This window comes from Nomascus leucogenys, chromosome 19 (assembly GCF_006542625.1).
Source record: "Nomascus leucogenys isolate Asia chromosome 19, Asia_NLE_v1, whole genome shotgun sequence".
In the NCBI taxonomy this organism is placed as follows: Eukaryota; Metazoa; Chordata; class Mammalia; order Primates; family Hylobatidae; genus Nomascus; species Nomascus leucogenys.
In genome coordinates this window covers 32,089,910-32,109,168 of record NC_044399.1, presented here as the reverse complement: position 1 = coordinate 32,109,168, position 19,259 = coordinate 32,089,910, and the positions used below count along the sequence as shown (strand labels likewise).

Here is a 19,259-nt window from a genome sequence, read left to right as displayed (position 1 = left end):
CTGAGCGAGACTCCGTCTCAAAAAAAAAAAATAAATAAATAATAATAATAATAATAATAATAACAACAATTTGGGAGACATTAACTAACATCTGCCAAGTCTAATGACTTTAAAGACTGATCTACTTGGTTCATTCCTAAGTCCATCTACTAGACTGCCCTGCCCCTGACCACAGAACATAGGTGTTTTTCTTTACTTAGGAACATTACCTAGGGGCTGGGCCAGTGGCTCATGCCTGTAATTCCAATACTTTGGGAAGCCGAGGAAGGAGGATTGCTTGAGCCCAGGAGTTAGAGACCATCCTGGGCCACATAGTAAGACCCTGTCTCTACAAAAAAAAACTAGGCCGGGTGCGGTGGCTCACGCCTGTAAACCCAGCACTTTGGGAGGCCAAGGCGGGCGGATCACGAGGTCAGGAGTTCGAGATCAGCCTCGTCAACATGGTGAAACCCCGTTTCTACTAAAGATACAAAAAATTAGCCAGGCATGGTGGTGCACGCCTGTAATCCCAGCTACTTGGGAGGCTGAGACAGGAGAATTGCTTGAACCTAGGAGGCAGAGGTTGCAGTGAGCCAAGATCACAGCACCATTGCACTCCAGCCTGGGCGACAGGGCGAGACTCCATCTCAAAAAAGAAAGAAAAATTAGCCAGGTGTGGTGGTTTGTGCCGGTAGTCCCAGCTACTTGGGAGGCGAGGTAGAAAGATCACTTGAGCGAATCCTGGAGGTTGAGGCTGCAGTGAGCTGTGACTGCATCATTCGCACTCCAGCCTGGGCACAGTGCGAGACTAACTAAAAAGAAACGAAACAACTACCCAGGTGTGGTGATGGGAGCTTGTAGTCGACTCCAGCTACTCAGGAAGCTAAGGTGGGCAGATCACTTGAGCCTATGAGCCAGAAGTTTGAAGTTGCAGTGAGTTATGATCATGCCACTGCACTCTAGCCTGGTCAACAGAACGAGAATATATCTCTAAAAAACAGAACAAATACACACATACACACACACACGAAACATAACTTAGCATTATACATTATTTAGGGTACTTCATGTCGCCAAACTATGAGTTCCTTGGGCTAAGCACAAAGTAATAGAAAAACAGGGGACTTGGTCAGGTGCAGTGGCTCACGCCTGTAATCCTAACACTTTAGGAGGCCGAGGCAGGTGGATTATCTGAGGTGAGGCGTTCAAGGCCAGCCTGGTCAACACGGCAAAACCCCGTCTCTACTGAAAATACAAAAATTAGCCGGGCATGGTGGCAGCGGGTGCCTGTAATCCCAGCTACTCAGGAGGCTGAGGCAGGAGGATCGCTTGAACCCAGGGGGCGGAGGTTGCAATGAGCCAAGATCACACCGGGCAATGGACTGAGACCCTGTCTCAAAAAAAAGAATTCCCCCTACTGCAACTCTACTGTCCTCTCCCAAGCTTCCTCTTACATGCTACTGCTGGAGATAGAAATAAAGACTTCTTAACCTGAAGTGAACTATCAGTTGAAAGCAAAACAGGTCAATTTCCAAGAAGTTGCTAGTTTATACCTTCCCTAGTTGGGCTATTATTAAGTATTTCCTGTATAAGCCCTTCTCTTCCATTTCCTCCTAGGTCAGAGTCAATAAATATCTGGTTTTTATCAACAGGTTTAATTAAGCAGATCACTTACTATGTCAGCAAGATGAGCTAATATGTGATGATACCTTTCACTAAAGTTAGAGTAGACAAGTAGTGCTTCTCCAGACTGCAAGCATCTGAAACTTCAACAATTTTCTTCCAGACATCCCAGAGTACGTTAGTTCCCTTCCACATGCTTAAATGATCCTCCATCTTAAGAAAAACTCAAGTCCGTGCTCTTAAAAATGAGACAAACTTTTCACGTCATTCATGCAACATGTTAATAGCTGCCCAAAATAGCTGTTTTCAGCAATAGCCCAACAGGCTCTCTCTAATTCTAAGTCAATCTCCAAAGAGGAATCGCAAAGCATCCTAAAAGGTTGATTTCAAGGGAAAGCCAATATAGCTTACTCATAAACATCTCTGCAAACGGAAGAATGAATAAACGAAATCCAAAGATAACCCTACAACCTAATTTTAGTTTTTAGTTTCTGACTCCTCTTCCCAGCAAACCTTTTTCAAGATTTGGCAAGCAGGCCACAGAGTAAGAAAAGGAAAGATTTCTGGTGTTCCCCAAGCTATTACTTCCTGCTGCTTTCCTCAAAGAGTGGGTAATCAGCTAGTTTACAACAATGCTAGTAAACAAGGAAAACTGACCAGCAAAAAAGCAAAACCCTAAAGGCAAAGATAATCCACAAACTAACCAAGAGCTATTTCTACCTGAGGTCAAATATAAGAAGAGAACTGCTTCTTAACAGCTCCCACTTAACAGTCCCACCCACACTACCCCACCCCCTCTAAATGGTGGCACTTGATGGTCACAAGAGCCAACTTTCTAACTTCAGAAAATCATCTCTTTCAGATCTTTACTACTCACTAAAGATCTAGTGACAGACTTATCATACCCTATAAACACCAATAAATAACTCAGAGCCTATTTGGTTCTTTAACATACTAGGAATAATGCTGGGCACATGTGGGCAGCAAGCCACCCAGGCGCCGAGGCAAGAGACCGAGGACACGAGCTGTTCCAGTATAATAAAATATAAAACAAGAATAGTCATACCAGATATAGATCTTAGATATTATATATATCATTAATCATTAGTTGGTAGTAATTACTCTTTATCCCAATATTATAATAATCCCTGCTCTATAATCATAACCTAGGAAAAACCAGGCCATACAGAGATAGGAGCTGAGGGGACATAGTGAGGTGTGACCAGAAGACAGGAGTGCGAGCCTTCTGTTATGCCTGGACAGGGCCACCAGAGGGCTCCTTGGTCTAGCGGAGATGCCAGCATCTGGGAAGATGCCCATTGCCAGGTGGACCCTGGTCTAGCGGTAGCAAAAGGTGTCAAGGAACAACGCCTGCTACTTAGTAGACCGGGAAAGGGAGTCACCTTTTCCCAGGGGGATTTTAGAGAAGACTGCTCCTCCACCTCTTGTGGAGGGCCTGACACCAGTCAGGCTTTCCCGCAGTTATCCGGAGACCTAACCGTCTCCCTGTGATGCTGTGCTTCAGTGGTCACACTCTTAGTCCACCTTCATGTTCCATCCTATACACTTGGCTCTGCTTTCTAGACAGCAGTAGTAAATTAGTGAAAGTACTCAAAGTCTCTGATACGTAGAAATAATGGCGTAAGCTGTCTTTCTCTTTGTCTTCTCTCTCTCTGCCTCGGCTGCCAGGCAGGGAAGGGCCCCCTGTCCAGTGGACACGTGACCCACGTGACCTTACCTATCATTGGAGAAGACTCACATTCTTTACCCTGCCCCTTTTGCTTTGTATACAATAAATAACAGCGAAGCCAGACATTCGGGGCCACTACCGGTCTCCGCACATTGGTGGTAGTGGTCCCCCAGGCCCAGCTGCCTTTTCTTTCTTTTATCTGTCTTGTGTCTTTATTTCTACACTCTCTCATCGCCGCACATGGGGAGAGACCCACCAACCCTGTGGGGCTGGACCCTACAGGCACAGTGGCTCACGCCTGTAATCCCAGCACTTTGGGAGGCTGAGGCAGGTGGATCACCTCAGGTCGGGAGTCTAAGACCAGCCTGACCAACATGGAGAAACCCCGTCTCTACTAAAAATACAAAATTAGCTGGGTGTGGTTGTGCATGCCTGTAATCCCAGCTACTCGGGAGGCTGAGGCAGGAGAATCACTTGAACTCGGGAGGCGGAGGTTGCGGTGAGCCAAGGTTGCGCCATTGCACTCCAGCCTGGGCAACAAGAGTGAAACTCCATCTCAAAAAGAAAAAAAAAAAAAAAACCAAGGAATAAATTATTTCACAAGTCTTTTAAAATTTCATGAGCTTATAGAAGACACCCAAAGAGCTCCCATACTCTGGTAGAAGGTATATTACTAAGCCAGGGTTTCAAAAACCTATAAGCTTCAAAGAATGGGACATCCCATATAAGACAACACCCATATGAACTCAATAGCCTTCCAAATCTGTCCCTGGCCATCACTAAAAAATGTGTGGCATTTCCCTAGAATCTGACAAGATAGGAACTCCAGATCTGAGGTAACGACATTCACTAGCCTCAGCCTCAGTTACTCTCTATTATTTTAGTTGCCTAAGTGTTTCCTTGCTTTGCTGAACTGTACAGAACACACCACATTCCCAAGAGAGGCAAAGTAATACCATTATTGCAAGGCTCCTCTACAGGGAAAAACCTCCACCACATTAATTCAAGAGACTTAATGAAAGGCACCTGCTACGAAAATCAGAGGCATAACTTATTCATCCAACAAATATTTATTAAATACTCTGTGCAAGGCTCTGTATATTCAATAGTAAATAAAATAGGTATGGTTCCCATCCCTGCAGAATAAAGTTTAGTGAGACAGACACTAGACAAGTAAACAAATACATAATTACAAAAAAAGCTATGGCCAGGCGCGGTGGCTCATGCCTGTAATCCCAGCACTTTGGGAGGCCAAGGCGGGCGGATCACAAGGTCAGGAGATTGAGACCATCCTGGCTAACACAGTGAAACCCCATCTCTACTAAAAATACAAAAAAGTTAGCCGGGTGTGGTGTCGGGCGCCTGTAGTCCCAGCTACTAGGGAGGCTGAGGCAGGAGAATGGTGTGAACCCGGGAAGCGGAGCTTGCAGTGAGCCGAGATGGCGCCACTGCACTCCAGCCTGGGCGACAGAGGGAGACTCCGTCTCAAAAAAAAAAAAAAGAGCTATGAATAGGGTAACCTAATCTATACCTGTTGTCCCAGTGTACAATAAAAGCATTCCCCTTTACTCTCAAAAATGTCCCAGGTTTGGCCGGGTGCGGTGGCTCACGCTTGTAATCCCAGCACTTCGGGAGGCCGAGGCGGGTGGATCACGAGGTCAGGAGATTGAGACCATCTTGGCTAACGTGGTGAAACCCTGTCTCTACTAAAAATACAAAAAAGTAGCTGGGTGTGGTGGTGGGCGCCTGTAGTCCCAGCTGCTTGGGAGGCTGAGGCAGGAGAATGGCATGAACCTGGGAGGCGGAGGTTGCAGTGAGCCGAGATCGCGCCACTGCACTCCAGCCTGGGCGACAGAGCAAGACTCCGTCTCAAAAAAAAAAAAAAAATAAGTCCCAGGTTGGACTACAAATGATATGGTCACCTTAACTGTGAAGGACAAGGTACTATGAGAATAATGCAGGCAAATTATTTTGGCCTGGGTGATCAGAGAAGACTTCTTGGAAGACGTGCCATTTAACTGAGTCCTGATGGGTGGTAAGGCTCCAGTCATTCTGGAAGGAAAAATGTTCCAAGTACAGGGCACAGCACAGGCTATGACAGAGCTTGGGGCATTATTATCATCAACATCAATTTTGACTAAATAAATGGAACTGTCAAAAAAGTGACTTAGGGCCGGGCACGGTGGCTCACAGGTAATCCCAGCACTCTGGGAGGCCAAGGCAGGCAGATCACTTGAGGTCAGAAGTTCAAGACCAGCCTGGCCAGCATGGTGAAACCCCATCTCTACTAATAATACAATAATTGAGCCAGGAGCGGTGGCTCACACCTATAATCTTACCACTTTGGGAGGCCGAGGCAAGTGGATTGCCTGAGCTCAGGAGTTCAAGACCAGCCTGGGCAACACAGTGAAACCCCGTCTCTACTAAAATAAAACAAATTAGCCAGGTGTGACAGTGTGCGCCTGTCTCCAAAAAAAAAACATTTGACCAGGCATGGTGGCACACACCTGTAGTCCCAACTACTCCAGAGGCTGAGGCATGAGAATCACTTCACCCGGGAGGCGGATGCTACAGTGAGCCGAGATCGTGTCACTGCACTCCAGCCTGGGCGACAGAGAGAGACTCTGTCTCAAAAAAAAAGGCCGGGCACAGTGGCTCAAAAAAAAAGAAAGACTTGGGCAGGTGTGGTGACGCATGCATGTAATCCCAGCTACTCAGAAGGCTGAGGCAGTCACTTGAGCCCAGGTGTTCAAGTTCAACCTGGGCAACAAAGCGAGACCCTGTCTCACACATACACACACAAAGGTGACTTGGGGGTTCCCAGAGATCAACTTGTATGTGCAAGATTAAAATACGCTAAGCATGTAATTGTTAGAACTCAAAATTCAAACATAAAAACAAAAAAGAACCTTTAAGACAGTGGCTTTCAAACTTTTATAAGTCATGAAACCCTCCGAGAATCTGAAAAACACTTTAGATCTTCACGCAGAAAATGCATATATTCACGTATGCACACATCCACATATACACAATTTGAAGACGTTCATAGGTAACGCCACCACCCAAACCCCAGCAGCACCATTAGTTCGTCATGAACTCCAAGATTTAAAAAGTTCTCTTTCATAAAGGCAGAAGCAAGCTCTCAACTTATCTGGGAGTTAAGCTATTTCTTAAGATCTACTGATAACATCCACGAATAAAGAGAAAAACTAAACGTACATTTTTTAAAAAGGTATCAGAACAATTTTAACCCAATTAAAAAAAATGAAAAATAGACAACAATGTATCACCAAGACTCAATGAGACTCATCTTTCCCATCATTTTAGAGAGCCAGATCTGCCCTTGAGTCCTTACCTTACTAACATTGAGTGAAGCTAGGGGAGGAGGGGTTTCTGTTCGGTCATTAATTATTTCCACTTCTGAAACATACTGTAAGTTTATGAGCAAGATGTCTGCATGGTTGGGCTTTCCACTGGAAGAGGGACATTCTGGTGAGAAAAAAAAAGTTAAGGAAAAATAGGACAAGCAGAGGTACTGACACATCCCAAAAGGGGCATAGAAAACACAATTCACACAAGGCTTGTAAAAGGCAGGCCAGGAGCATGAGGGCCTTATAAGAATCACACTTCTCAGGAAATCTCTGCCTGTCACCTTCCTCCTGCCCAAATCCTTGGAAACTTCCAAAGGAGTTCTGTCACCTTCTCTCTACTAGCTTTATGGAGAGGCATAATGCAGATTTAATGCATTTGTCTTGACCTATGAGCCAGACAAAAGAGCTAGACCTTTCTGTTCTTCGTATAATACTCTCTGTGTCTGCACAGTATTCTTTCTACTCTTTCAGATGTGAGCTTTCCCATTTTGCAGAGGAGAAAACTACACATTGGAAAGGAAATTCACCCAAGGTGACCCAGCTAGTTAATCCATTCATTCATTCACACACTCATTCTCCAACCATTTAAGAGCCTACTGTATGTCAATTAAAAGTTGAGTAATTCAGCCAGGCGCTTACGCCTGTAATCTCAACACTTTGGGAGGCTGAGGCGGGCAGATTACTTGAGGTCAGGAGTTCGAGACCAGCCTAGCCAACATGGCAAAACCCCGTCACTACCAAAAAAACAAAAAAAAAATTAGCCGGGTGTGGTGGCACATGCCTGTAATCCCAGCTACTCTGGAGCCTGAGGCAGGAGAAACACTTGAACACGGGAGGCGGAGGTTGCAGTGAGTCGAGATGGTGCCACTGCACTCCAGCCTAGGTAACAGAGCGAGACTCCGTCTCAAAAAAAAAAAAAAGTAATTCCTAGTTCCAAGACCCTTCCAACTAAACCACTAATGTAAAAGGCTTATTTCTTCCAGGTGTAACCTCTTATTTTTTAAAAAAGCAACTATTCTTAGGCCAGGCGCGGTGGTTCACGCTGGTAATCCCAGCACTTTGGGAGGCCGAGGCGGGTGGATCACCAGGTCAGGAGATCAAGACCATCCTGGCTAACACGGAGAAACCCTGTCTCTACTAAAAATACAAAAAATTAGCCGAGCATGGTGGCGTATGCCTGTAATCCCAGCTACTCGGGAGGCTGAGGCAGGAGAATCGCTTGAACCCAGGAGGCGGAAGTTGCAGTAAGCCGAAATCACGCCACTGCACTCCAGCCTGGACAACAAGAGTGAAACTCTGTCTCAAAAAAAAAAAAAAAAAAAAAAAAAAAAAGCCAGGCGGTGGCTCAGGCTTGTGATTCCAGCACTTTGGGAGGCTGAGGCCAGATCACGAGGTCAGAAGTTCGAGACCATCCTGGCCAACATAGTGATACCCCATCTCTGTTTAAAAATATATATATACAAAAATTAGCTGGGCGTGGTGGCGCGTGCCTGTAATCCCAGCTACTCCGGGGGCTGAGACTGGAGAATCGCTTGAACCAGGGAGTCGGAGGTTGCAGTGAGCCGAGACTGCGCCACCGCACTCCAGCCTAGCGACAGAGCGAGACTCCATCTTAAAAAAAAAAAAGATGCCATAAAAAATTACTCCTCCAAAAAAAAAATTTCAATAAACCCACCTGTAGCTCACATAAAAAGGGAAGCCGTGGCACATTTATCCCAACAAGGAAGTGTTTCATTTCCAAGACTGAGTTTCCTGGAGTAATTCAGAAGTCATTTCCACCCCAAAGAAGCAGGCCAGCTTTTCCAATCAGTTTAACATTGCTACTTTCAAAAGGGAGGCTACTACTACGTAAAAGGACTCCATGTGCTGGACTGATCAAGGCAGCATGAGAACTTCACTCTTTCACCTGTAACTCACACATCCCCAACCCACATAAGCCCCTGGCAAGCCTTCTCTGGAACACGTTTCCAATGCAAACATCCCCTAAAGAGCAATTTCCAAATGACCGAGAAGCCTAAAAATCAGCACAGCTCCCCACCACCACACATACACACGCATCAGCGAAACAAGCCACTATCCCCAGTTCAGATACAAACTCTGCCCTGAACTTACTCTCCCCCAAAACAGGCAAGGACCAATTTGGTCACCATCCCACCGCCCTTCCTTGGACGAAATCTCATCAGTGCACATGCCCTCCTAAATTCCATACCTTTGCCCTACCAGCAGTTCCTTACCCTAAACACCCCTCCTCATAATATTTCGCCCGACCCTCCTTTCCATCCGGGCTCCAATCCACCAGCCCCCTCCCACCACCACCCCCTCTCCTAATCACTGTGTCCCCTCTCATAACGTTCCCCCCGAAAAGCCATCCCCGTGTCAAGCCCTCCTCCACCCACTGATCCTCGGTAAAGCCCCAGCTCCTTCAAGGGGAGACAGGATCCCCAAAGCTGACCGAAGGGCCCGCGGGAGGGGGAGGGGAGCTCAGGGCCGTGCGCATGCGCCCCGGGCGCCGCGGTAGCCGGTCGCCCCTAGGCCCGGAGAGAGCCCCAGCCGCCGCCGTCGTCCCCCACCCCCCGACCACCGCACCTACACGCCGGCCCGGACTCGGGCTTCACGCAGAGAAGGATACTTAAAGCCAGCATTTTGGATTGGTAGTCAAAGGCTACCACCTCGCCCTGCAGCCGCTGCTCCTGGCACGTCCGGCACGACACCTGGCTCCCAACGCTGAAGTACTCGCCCGGAGGAGCCGCCATCTTGGGAGTGCAGCCGCGGCCGGCGGCGGCGGCGGCAGCAGCGGGCGAAAGCCGGGCCCCCAGTGAGCGCCGCGACGCGACGCCGCGCACGGAGCGTGCTTGCGTCACACGCCGGGGCGTGGCCTGGCGCTGGGTGGGGCGGGAGCCTAGGTGGACTAGGAAAGAAGAGGAAATAAAGGGGAATCTGAAAAATATTTGTATAGCCGCATCCGCTCGGTTAAGTGCTTGTAGAGTCCATTTTAGAAGTTAAGGATAAATGACCTACGTGGAATGAAAAGGGGAAAGAGGAGGGAGGTGCAGTCTCCATTATATGCACACCTTCCACACAAGAGTTTAATGAATGAATTTTATAAAATATGTTAACCCCATTTTGCATATGAGGTATCAGAGCCTCAGAGGACTTAATGATACTTGGACAAGATGATTATAACGGCCGGGAGCGGTGGCTCACGCCTGTAATCCCAGCACTTTGGGAGGCCGAGACGGATGGATCACCTGAGGTCAGGGGTTCGAGACCAGCCTGGCCAACATGGCGAAACCCCATCTCTACTAAAAATACAAAAATTAGCCGGGTATGGTGGCGCGTGCCTGTAATCCCAGCTACTAGGGGGACTGAGGCTGGAGGATTTCTTGAACCTGGAAGGCGGAGGTTGCACTGAGCCAAGATTGTGCCACTGCACTCTAGCCTGGGCAACAGTGAGACTCTGTCTCAAAACAAACCAAAAAAGATGATTATAACTACAGAGTGATAGTGGAAAGAACATTGGTTGTGGAGTTAGATAAGCCAGAACCAGAATCCGAGGTCAGCGTCTTACTAAATCACCTGACCTTGAGCAAGCAAATTACCTGATTCTGTTTCTTCATAGGCATTTGTATTGTCACTTCTTGAGCATCTAACAGCCCTTTGAGGTAGGAATCAATGTCCTCCTTTTACATAAACTAAGTTTTAGACTAAACTTGTCCACGGTTCCACAACTAGCAAAAACAGTCTGCCTATTTCCAAGGACGGTGCTATTTACTGCTATACTCTGTTAGATAATAATACCTACCTCATAGTTAGGAGGTTTAAATGCGATAACGTGTATAAGTGCATGGCACGTACTAGGTCTTTAATAAATGGTAGTTCCCCCTTAGTCACCCATCACTCTTAGAAGTCAAGACACTTCCCCTTCTCCCTTTTTGCCCTCTCTCCCAGAAAGTCAGGCAAAAGGCAGGAATGAGGAGCAGAGGATAGTGACAAAAAGGGGCTTGGAGGAGGGGTTTTGCGCCCCTGCCCTTTAGTGTCCATCTGATATACAAAACAGTCGTTTTCTTAATCTTATGCAAAGGACTATGCGCGTGCATTTTCAAGCCCTACTACCGCCAATGGCTGTCGCTAACCCACCCACCCCTCACTATAGAAATTTTGGATCCTCGCTTCACGTATAAGAAACAGGTTGACCTTTCTGTAGTCCAGAGAGAGGCAAAGGGCCAGTCTTGGCGCGGCTTAACCTGAACAAAGTTCAAAAGTATTTCCTTGCCCTCCAAGAAACATAAACTTCCTGGTGTTGGAAGTATTGATACACTCATTATAATAGGAATAAAAATTCTGCTCCTTCATAGTGTGCTTTTTCAGAGAACTTTTTTTTTTTGAGATAGAGCCTTGTTCTGTCACCCAGACTGGAGTGCAGTGGTGCCATCTCGGCGCACTGCAACCTGCACCTCCCAGGTTCAAGTGATTCTCCTGCCTCAGCTTCCTGAGTAGCTGGGATTATAGGCGCAAGCCACCATGCCTGGCTAATTTTTGTACTTTTAGTAGAGATGGGGTTTCACCATGTTGGCCAGGCTGGTCTCAAACTCCTGGGCTCAAGCAATCTTCCCGCCTTGGCCGGCCTCTCAAAGTGCTGGGATTCCGGGCGTGAGCCATTGTGGCCGGCCTCAGAGAACTTTCATGCCTCTCATCCTTGTTCTGGCCCCCATAATAAATCATACATAATTGCCATTCCAGTTTTCCACTTTTTATATGGAATCGTGATTATAGGTTTTCATGTAAGACTTCTAGGAGCCATTAGGAAAGGCCTTCTTAGAGGAAGTGAAAAATCTCTACTGAGACCTGAAGGATTGGCAAGGAAAAAGAGTGGCCATGTTCCAGGCAGAGGGAACTGCATGGGCCAGGACCCCTAAGAGGAGAGAACTTGGTGATTTCAAGGAATGTATGGCTCAGAAATATTACAAAGCGGAGTGCGGGAGTAGGCTGCTGAAGGTTGAGGGCAAACTTTCAAAGACTCAGTAAACAATGTAGGCTTTCTCCTTGGGCAATTAAAAAACTTCCTAGTATTGTCTGGGCGCAGTGGCTCATGCCTGTAATCCCAGCACTTTGGGAGACCGAGGCAGGTGGATCACGAGGTCATGAGATCGAGACCATCCTGGCTAACATGGTGAAACCCCGTCTCTACTAAAAATACTAAAAATTAGTCAGGTGTGGTGGCGGGTGCCTGTAGTCCCAGCTACTTGGGAGGCTGAGGCAGGAGAATGGCGTGAACCCGGGAGGCAGAGGTTGCAGTGAGCTGAGATTGCACCACTGCACTCCAGCCTGGGGGACAGAGCAAGATTCTGTCTCAAAAAAAAAAGACTTCCTGGTGTTGGAGGTATTGGTATAATCATTGTAATAGGAATAAAAATTCTGTTCACTACAAAGGCAATAAACGAAGATTTATATCCAGCTTCCCTCCCTTACACCTTTTTTTTTTTTTTGAGACGGAATTTCGCTCTTGTTGCCCAAGCTGGAATGCAATGGTACAGTCTCGGCTCACCGCAACCTCCACATCCTGGGCTCAAGCGATTCACCTCCCTCAGCCTCCTGAGTAGCTGGGATTACAGGCATGTGCCACCACACCCAGCTAATTTTGTGTTTTTAGTAGAGACACAGTTTCTCCACGTTGGTCAGACTGGTCTCCAACTCCTGACCTCAGGTGATCCACCTGCCCTGGCCTCCCAAAGTGCTGGGATTACAGGGGTGAGCCACTGTGCCCAGCACCTTTTTTTTTTTTTTTTTGAGATAGAGTCTCGCCCTGTCGCCCAGGCTGGAGTGCAGTGGTGCCATCTCGGCTCACCGCAACCTCCACCTCCCGGGTTCAAGCGATTCTCCTGCTTCATCCTCCCTAGTAGTTGAGACTACAGGCGCGTGCCCCCACGCCCAGCTAATTTTTGTATTTTTAGTAGAGATGGGGTTTAACTATGTTGGCCAGGCTGGTCTGGAACTCCTGACCTTGTGATCAGACCGCCTCAGCCTCCCAAAGTTCTGGGATTACAGGTGTGAGTCACCGCGCCTGGCAAAAAATAAAATAAAATAAACTTTTCAAGAACAAAGTTGATTGAGGTAGGAAGAAACTAAGGAGACACTGTTCAACAGTCTTCTAGGCAGGACCTCGCCTAGAATAGCTGAGATTTCTATTTTCTATGTGAGTTCCCCCAGATGACTGTTTCAAACTCTGTCGCGGGTGTGTGCCAATCCTCTTCCCATACGAACACTGTTACTATCTCTTGGTTTCATCTGCCTAAGCAGGGTTTTGGATGGCAGGAGAATGGGGGTGGGGGAAGCAAGGGAAGAACTGGAAGGAAGTGTGACTTTGCGCTATATGTGAGAATTCGCCTTTTTAGGGAAGACCCCTCAAAATCAAGAGACTTATCTGTCAGCCTCCAAATTAATAGCAGGCGAATTAGAAAGGGGGAGTCTTGAGGTGGGGGAGGAAGGGGTGAACTGATTAGGGGTGTATGCAAATTTAGGATCCCGCTTCGGCTCCCAGGAGGAGGGCTGTCTGCAGCCTTTTCTTCAAAGGATCTCAGATTTTTTCTTTTTTTTTTTTTTTTTTGGTGGGTATTGGTACTGGAGAAGAGAGGTCCGGTCGGGAAAGAATCCCGGCCCTGGAGATTATATATCCGCCTTCGCATCAGCAGAGCAGGGACGCTAGGAGCGCGGGCGGCCCGCCGGTTAGTCCGTCCCCTGACCCGGAACCGCACTGGTGCCGCCACTAGCCGGCTGCCCACGTGCCGGCAACAGCGGCCACGTGGGGCCCCGAGGAAACGCCTTTACAAAGGTTTGTCCCCTACGCTGCCCAGTAGGGAGGAAAACCGGAGGAGAGCGCAGGAGGAAACAGTACCGGCTGGAGGCCGGTCTTGCAGGAGCCAGGGACTGCCGGGGGCGGGGGCGGGGCGGGGCCGGGGGCGGGGCTTGGTGGTGACCGCTGGCGGGGCGGGGCCTGGGACTAGAAGGGTGGGCTTTGGAGATCAGCGGGCCGACGCTGCTTCGTTGACTGGACTCTGGTTTCCGCCCTGGAGCAAGCCCTGGCCTGGTCGGCAGCTGGGCCGCCATGGAGTCCACGCTGGGCGCGGGCATCGTGATAGCCGAGGCGCTACAGAACCAGCTAGCCTGGCTGGAGAACGTGTGGCTCTGGATCACCTTTCTGGGCGATCCCAAGATCCTCTTTCTGTTCTACTTCCCCGCGGCCTACTACGCCTCCCGCCGTGTGGGCATCGCGGTGCTCTGGATCAGCCTCATCACCGAGTGGCTCAACCTCATCTTCAAGTGGTGAGACAGAGAAGCCCTCCGGCATCATGGTCCCCACCCCCGAGGGCCCTGAGTCATGTGTAAGCCCTGGTCTCTTTCAGCAACTGTCTCAAGGGCCTTCCCACCCCTACTCTGTAGTCCCTGATTTTTTTTTTCCCCTTGAGCATCTTTGTGCAGTTTGGACTCAAACCTCAGAGTCCAACCATCCTACTCATTAGACTAGTGTTCTTCAAACTGGTCTGATCGAAAAATCACCTAAGGGGCGTGTCTAAAATGTAAATATCCCATCCTCATCTCACACTAATTTAGAAACTCCAAGGGGTTGGGAATTTATTTTTTATTTTTTATTTTTGGTTTATGGGAATTCATATTTTAACAAATATCTATGGTGATTTAAGTAGTGGAGAGTCCTACCTCTCGACTCACTTTTTCATTCATCTATTCATTCATTTGCTATAATTTTTCAGAAGCATGCTTTGTGCTGGGCATCACAGTAGCTGCTAAGGGCAGAGACACCTTGCAGATTAAGGTGTGGTCCCTGGACCATGCCCAACGGCATAGGCAGCACTTGAAAACTAGCTAGAAATGCAGACTCTCAGGCCCTGGGCCAGAGCTACTGAATCAAAATCTGCATTATAACAAGGTTCCCAGGTGATTCCCTGTGCGTATGCAGTAAAGTTTGGGCTAAAGCACTGCTTTCCAGGGAACACTTTCTCTTCTTTCTCTTTCATTCACCAGTAGACTCTTCACACGGAGACTTAGAAGCCAGGAATCCCAGGGACATGGGTGGAGGCCCTGTGGCCCTTGGGGCTGGGCATGCAGCCACACCTCCCCTCACCTCAGCCTCTGTTGCCAGATCCTCAGCCTGGGGGAAGGAAGGGAGGCTTATAGTACGTATTTCAATGGGCTGGAATGACTTGCTGAAAAACAACGTAGAGTTCCCCTCCCTTCCACTCTTTTCCACGAGGGCCTCATCCTTATGTAAAGGGAACCACAGTGGTCTGTTCACTTCTTTCTTGCCTAATTGCCATTTGCTTTGTGCTCTCTCCTCCCTCAAAGTCTGTATAAGCCTCCCCCTCTAGTGCTTGTCCCCCAAAGATCACAATCTCCTTCAGACACTATTAATGTCCCCCAAGTGGCAAAGTCCCTATTCATTTTCATTTTCTTTTTCTTTTTTTTTTTTTTTTTGAGACGGAGTCTCGCTCAGTCACCCAGGCTGGAGTGCAGTGGCACGATCTCAGCTCACTGCAAGCTCCGCCTCCCGGGTTCATGCCATTCTCCTGCCTCAGCCTCCCAAGTAGCTGGGATTACAGGCGTGTGCCACCACACTTGGCTGATTTTTGTATTTTTAGTAGAGAAGGGGTTTTGCCTTGTTGGCCAGGCTGGTCTCAAACTCCTGACCTCAGGTGATCTGCGTGCTTCAGCCTCCCAAAGTGCTGGGATTATAGGCATGAGCAACCTGGCATTCTTTTTTTTTTTTTTTTTCTTTTTGAGATGGAGTCTTGCTCTGTTGCCCAGGCTGGAGTGCAATGGCATGATCTTGGCTCACTGCAACCTCTGTCTCTCAGGTTCAAGAGATTCTTCTGCCTCAGCCTCCCCAGTAGCTGGGATTATAGGCACCCACGACCACACCCGGCTAATTTTTGTATTTTTAGTAGAGACAGGGTTTCGCCTTGTTGGCCAGGCTGGTCGCGAACTCCTGGCCTCAAGTGATCCATCCTCCTCTGCCTCCCAAAGTGCTACGATTACAGGCGTGAGCCACCACACCTGGCACCCCCGTTCATTTTCTGTGTGAGCACTTGATGTATAGTAGGCTCGGTTTTCAGAGGGGAGAGGCAAGTGCCTTCTGTATCTCCCTTCCCAGCACGTGGCTTCCTGCCAGCATCTCTTTTGCTATCCCATCTTTTCTCTTTCTGGCCACAGCAGCCTCTTCATTGTGTGGTTCCCAGGGCCCAGCCAAGCACTTGCTAGACCAGAGGATTTTGACATTTTTTTGTCCTCCTTATTCTTTCTCAGCCTTCTCTGTCCATTTCCCACTCCCATTTTCAGACCTGAGAGGCTCACCTAAATAATTTAGATGTGGATAATTCAGGATGTAACTGGGGACATGGAGGCAGGGGTAGCAAGAGGGCTAATGAGGGCCTGGGGGAGAGAGCCAGGTCCTGGGCTCTCTGTGGATGATAAGAGCTGGCCCTGCAGTGAGAGGGGGTAGAGTGGGACAGCTGAGTATCTCAGAGCACACACACATGCTTACCACAATCTCTTGCCTCTGTATCAGTTTCATTTTTTATTTTATTTACTTTTTCTTTTTTTGAGACAGGATCTCACTCCATCACCAGGCTGGTGTACAATGGCACAATCACAGCTCACTGCAGCCTCAACCTCCTGGGCTCAAGTGATCCTACTTCAGCCTCTGGAGTAGCAGGGACTACAGGCGCACCCCACGATGCCTGGCTAATTTTTGTATTTTTTGTAGAGATGGAGTTTTGTCATGTTGCCCAGGCTATTCTCGAACTCCTGGGCTCATGTGATCTGCCCGTCCAACCTCCCAAGTAGCTGAGACTATAGGTGTGCACCACCACTTCCAGCTAATTTTTTGTTTTTGTTGAATCTGCGTCTTGCTATGTTGCCCAGGCTGGTCATGAACTCCTGGCTTCAAGTGATCCTCCAGCTAAGGCCTCCGAAAGTACTGGGATTACAGTCATGAGCCACTGCACCTGGCCCCAGACTAGTTTTTAAAAACAGTGTTTCCACAGGCTCTGAAGGTTAGGAAAAAAAAAGAAAAGAAACAGTGTGCTTTCTTTCTCCTGTTCTAAGATAGAAAACCATGGCAAGGTATCCATGGATACCTTGAGAGCAGTGGACAGAATCGTAGTCCCTTTTTGACTTCACCCTTCGGGTCCTCCAGAGTACTCCATGTCCTGCCCACCTCGTACCCCTCCAGCTGTGTGTGCATGTGGAAAGTCAACTTGCATCTGTTCTCTTCCAGGTTTCTTTTTGGAGACAGGCCCTTTTGGTGGGTCCATGAGTCTGGGTACTACAGCCAGGCTCCAGCCCAGGTTCACCAGTTCCCCTCTTCTTGTGAGACTGGTCCAGGTGGGAAGCCTCAAACATTCTCCCTTTCCCAATGTGGTTAGGGTACGGGTGAACATTTCAGAGTACTTTTCAGCCTGGGTGGGCCAACCAAAGGACCAGCCTCTCAATTACTGGCCCAGAGAACAAAGGAACCCCAGGGAGACCAAGCTGAGTTATGGGAGGAGGGCACTCATGCTATGTACCAGCTGCCCACCTTGTATAGAGTACAGCCAAGAGACACAGATCAGGACAGAAACCTGAGCGCAGTGACCTCAGGTGGCAGTAAAAAGGCCTCAGAGCAGAGCGAGTTATGGATCAGTGCTGGGGAAAAGCTCTCTTCTCAGCCAGGAGAGGCAGCTGTATTACTGAGGCATCACCAGAGGCCCCAGGGTTCTGCCTCCATCTTCTCACCATGAGCTTCTGGATTTGCTGGCAGGCAGCCCTTCTGGACACTGCATGATCACAGGAGCAGCCCTCTGGCCCATAATGACAGCCCTGTCTTCGCAGGTGGCCACTCGGGCCCGCAGGTATACCCTTAGCATTGCCCACCATTGGGAGCAGGGGTGATGGCACCCTGTACCTAAAAGACCCAGCAGCATGGCAGCCTGGGAGCTGGAGTTTTGGGGACGCTAGGTTGTGTGGTTCAACCATGGGGTACCTGGGTGCCGCAGGAGGCCAAGCTGTGTATGGACGCGCTCTGAGCTCCTTGCCTCTCTTCTTTCTAGCCGCTGGGTAAGGGTGATGCCTAGCCTGGCTTATTGCACCTTCCTTTTGGCGGTTGGCTTGTCGCGAATCTTCATCTTAGCACATTTCCCTCACCAGGTGCTGGCTGGCCTAATAACTGGTGAGCAACTGGGACAACGGGGTGGACTGAGAGGATGCCTTTGGCAGTGGGAGGATCAGTCTAGGATCTTCCCATCGCTCCCAGCTTCTGTAGAGCCCACCCCAGAGGCCCCCCGTTATGTCTCTGTTTGTTCTCTTGCCAAGCTGCACTGCAGCTGGGGGTCGGGGTGGGGAGGGTCATATCCCCAAACTCCTTGAAGCTGCCGTCACTCCACTCTCCTAGGCGCTGTCCTGGGCTGGCTGATGACTCCCCGAGTGCCTATGGAGCGGGAGCTAAGCTTCTATGGGTTGACTGCACTGGCCCTCATGCTAGGCACCAGCCTCATCTATTGGACCCTCTTTACACTGGGCCTGGATCTTTCTTGGTAAGTCTCGTTTTGAAGCCTGGGCAGGCTGGGCCCTGTCCTATCTCGCCTGCACCTAGCCTGGTGTGTCTCTGGTTCATTATGGCTAAAAAAAGGACACATTACCTATTCACATAGACCCTCACAGGCACAAAACAGAACATGGGAGTGGGCCCCAAGGGCAGATGGCCAAGAGCCAGTGGCCTTCTATGTTCCAGCCTCTCCTGGCAAGAACTCTTCTTTCCCACAGGTCCATCAGCCTAGCCTTCAAGTGGTGTGAACGGCCTGAGTGGATACACATGGATAGCCGGCCCTTTGCTTCCCTGAGCCGTGACTCAGGGGCTGCCCTGGGCCTGGGCATTGCCTTGCACTCTCCCTGCTATGCCCAGGTGCGTCGGGCACAGCTGGGAAATGGCCAGAAGATAGCCTGCCTCGTGCTGGCCATGGGGCTGCTAGGCTGCCTGGACTGGCTGGGCCACCCCCCTCAGATCAGCCTCTTCTACATTTTCAATTTCCTCAAGTACACCCTCTGGCCATGCCTAGTCCTGGCCCTCGTGCCCTGGGCAGTGCACATGTTCAGTGCCCAGGAAGCACCGCCCATCCACTCTTCCTGACTTCGTGTGCCTCCTTTCCTTTCCCTCCCACAAAGCCAGCGCTCTGTGACCACCACACTCCAGGAGGCAGCCCCAGCCCCTAAGTAGGCCCTCCCCTCCCTAAATCTGCTTCCCCACAACCTGGTCTTAGCCCCAAAGATGGGCCTTCTCTCTCCCAGATAAGCTGGTCCTCCCTCTGCCTTTCCTCTCAAGCCCCCAAAGAGCAAAGGCAACAGCAAGATCAGCGGGTTCCTGCAACACTGTGAGGGGCAGCCAAGGCGGCCCCAATAAAGCCCTTGAATACTTTGAGATTCCTTTCTTGCCTATGCGCACATCTCCACGGGCCTTGCCTGTGTGTGCACAAGTGGAACCTTTGCCAGGCTGCTCCAGTGGTCCCTGTGCCATATCCAGCCCTGTTTCCAGGGGCAGAGAGGCAGGAAAG

General features: G+C 49.3%; 2 protein-coding genes across 3 annotated transcripts in view; one reads left to right on the top strand and one right to left on the bottom strand.

The window, feature by feature from the left end:
* LSM12 (LSM12 homolog) overlaps positions 1–9,556 on the bottom strand; it is a 33,446-nt gene extending 23,890 nt beyond the window's left edge. Inside the window, exons 1-2 of the mRNA XM_030800769.1 lie at positions 9,293–9,556; positions 6,648–6,781 (exon numbers count right to left, since the gene is read on the bottom strand). Of these exons, the coding sequence (XP_030656629.1) occupies positions 6,648–6,781; positions 9,293–9,416 (258 nt within the window). The 5' untranslated portion in view covers positions 9,417–9,556. The remainder of the gene's footprint in view (positions 1–6,647; positions 6,782–9,292) is intronic.
* Positions 9,557–13,507: 3,951 nt separating this feature from the next.
* On the top strand, positions 13,508–19,126 carry G6PC3 (glucose-6-phosphatase catalytic subunit 3). Of its 2 annotated transcripts, XM_003270753.3 has the most exons (6): positions 13,508–13,983; positions 16,952–17,058; positions 17,474–17,564; positions 17,763–17,881; positions 18,104–18,245; positions 18,475–19,126. In XM_003270753.3, exons 1-6 carry the CDS (start codon positions 13,766–13,768, stop codon positions 18,836–18,838), a joined length of 1,041 nt encoding a protein of 346 aa, XP_003270801.1. In that variant the 5' UTR covers positions 13,508–13,765; the 3' UTR covers positions 18,839–19,126. The 2 variants fall into 2 exon arrangements, with proteins under 2 accessions (XP_003270801.1, XP_030656628.1); XM_030800768.1 differs by lacking the exon at positions 17,763–17,881 and having other exon boundaries at positions 13,513–13,983; positions 18,475–18,504.
* The last annotated feature ends 133 nt before the right edge of the window (positions 19,127–19,259 follow it).

Excerpts from the sequence above, each read along its gene's own strand:
- G6PC3 (XM_003270753.3), top strand. The coding sequence starts at position 13,766 with ATGGAGTCCACGCTGGGCGCGGGCATCGTGATAGCCGAGGCGCTACAG. Across the intron at positions 13,984-16,951 it reads CTCAACCTCATCTTCAAGTG|GTTTCTTTTTGGAGACAGGC; the intron begins GTGAGACAGAGA and ends GTTCTCTTCCAG. Across the intron at positions 17,882-18,103 it reads GCTGGCTGGCCTAATAACTG|GCGCTGTCCTGGGCTGGCTG; the intron begins GTGAGCAACTGG and ends CCACTCTCCTAG.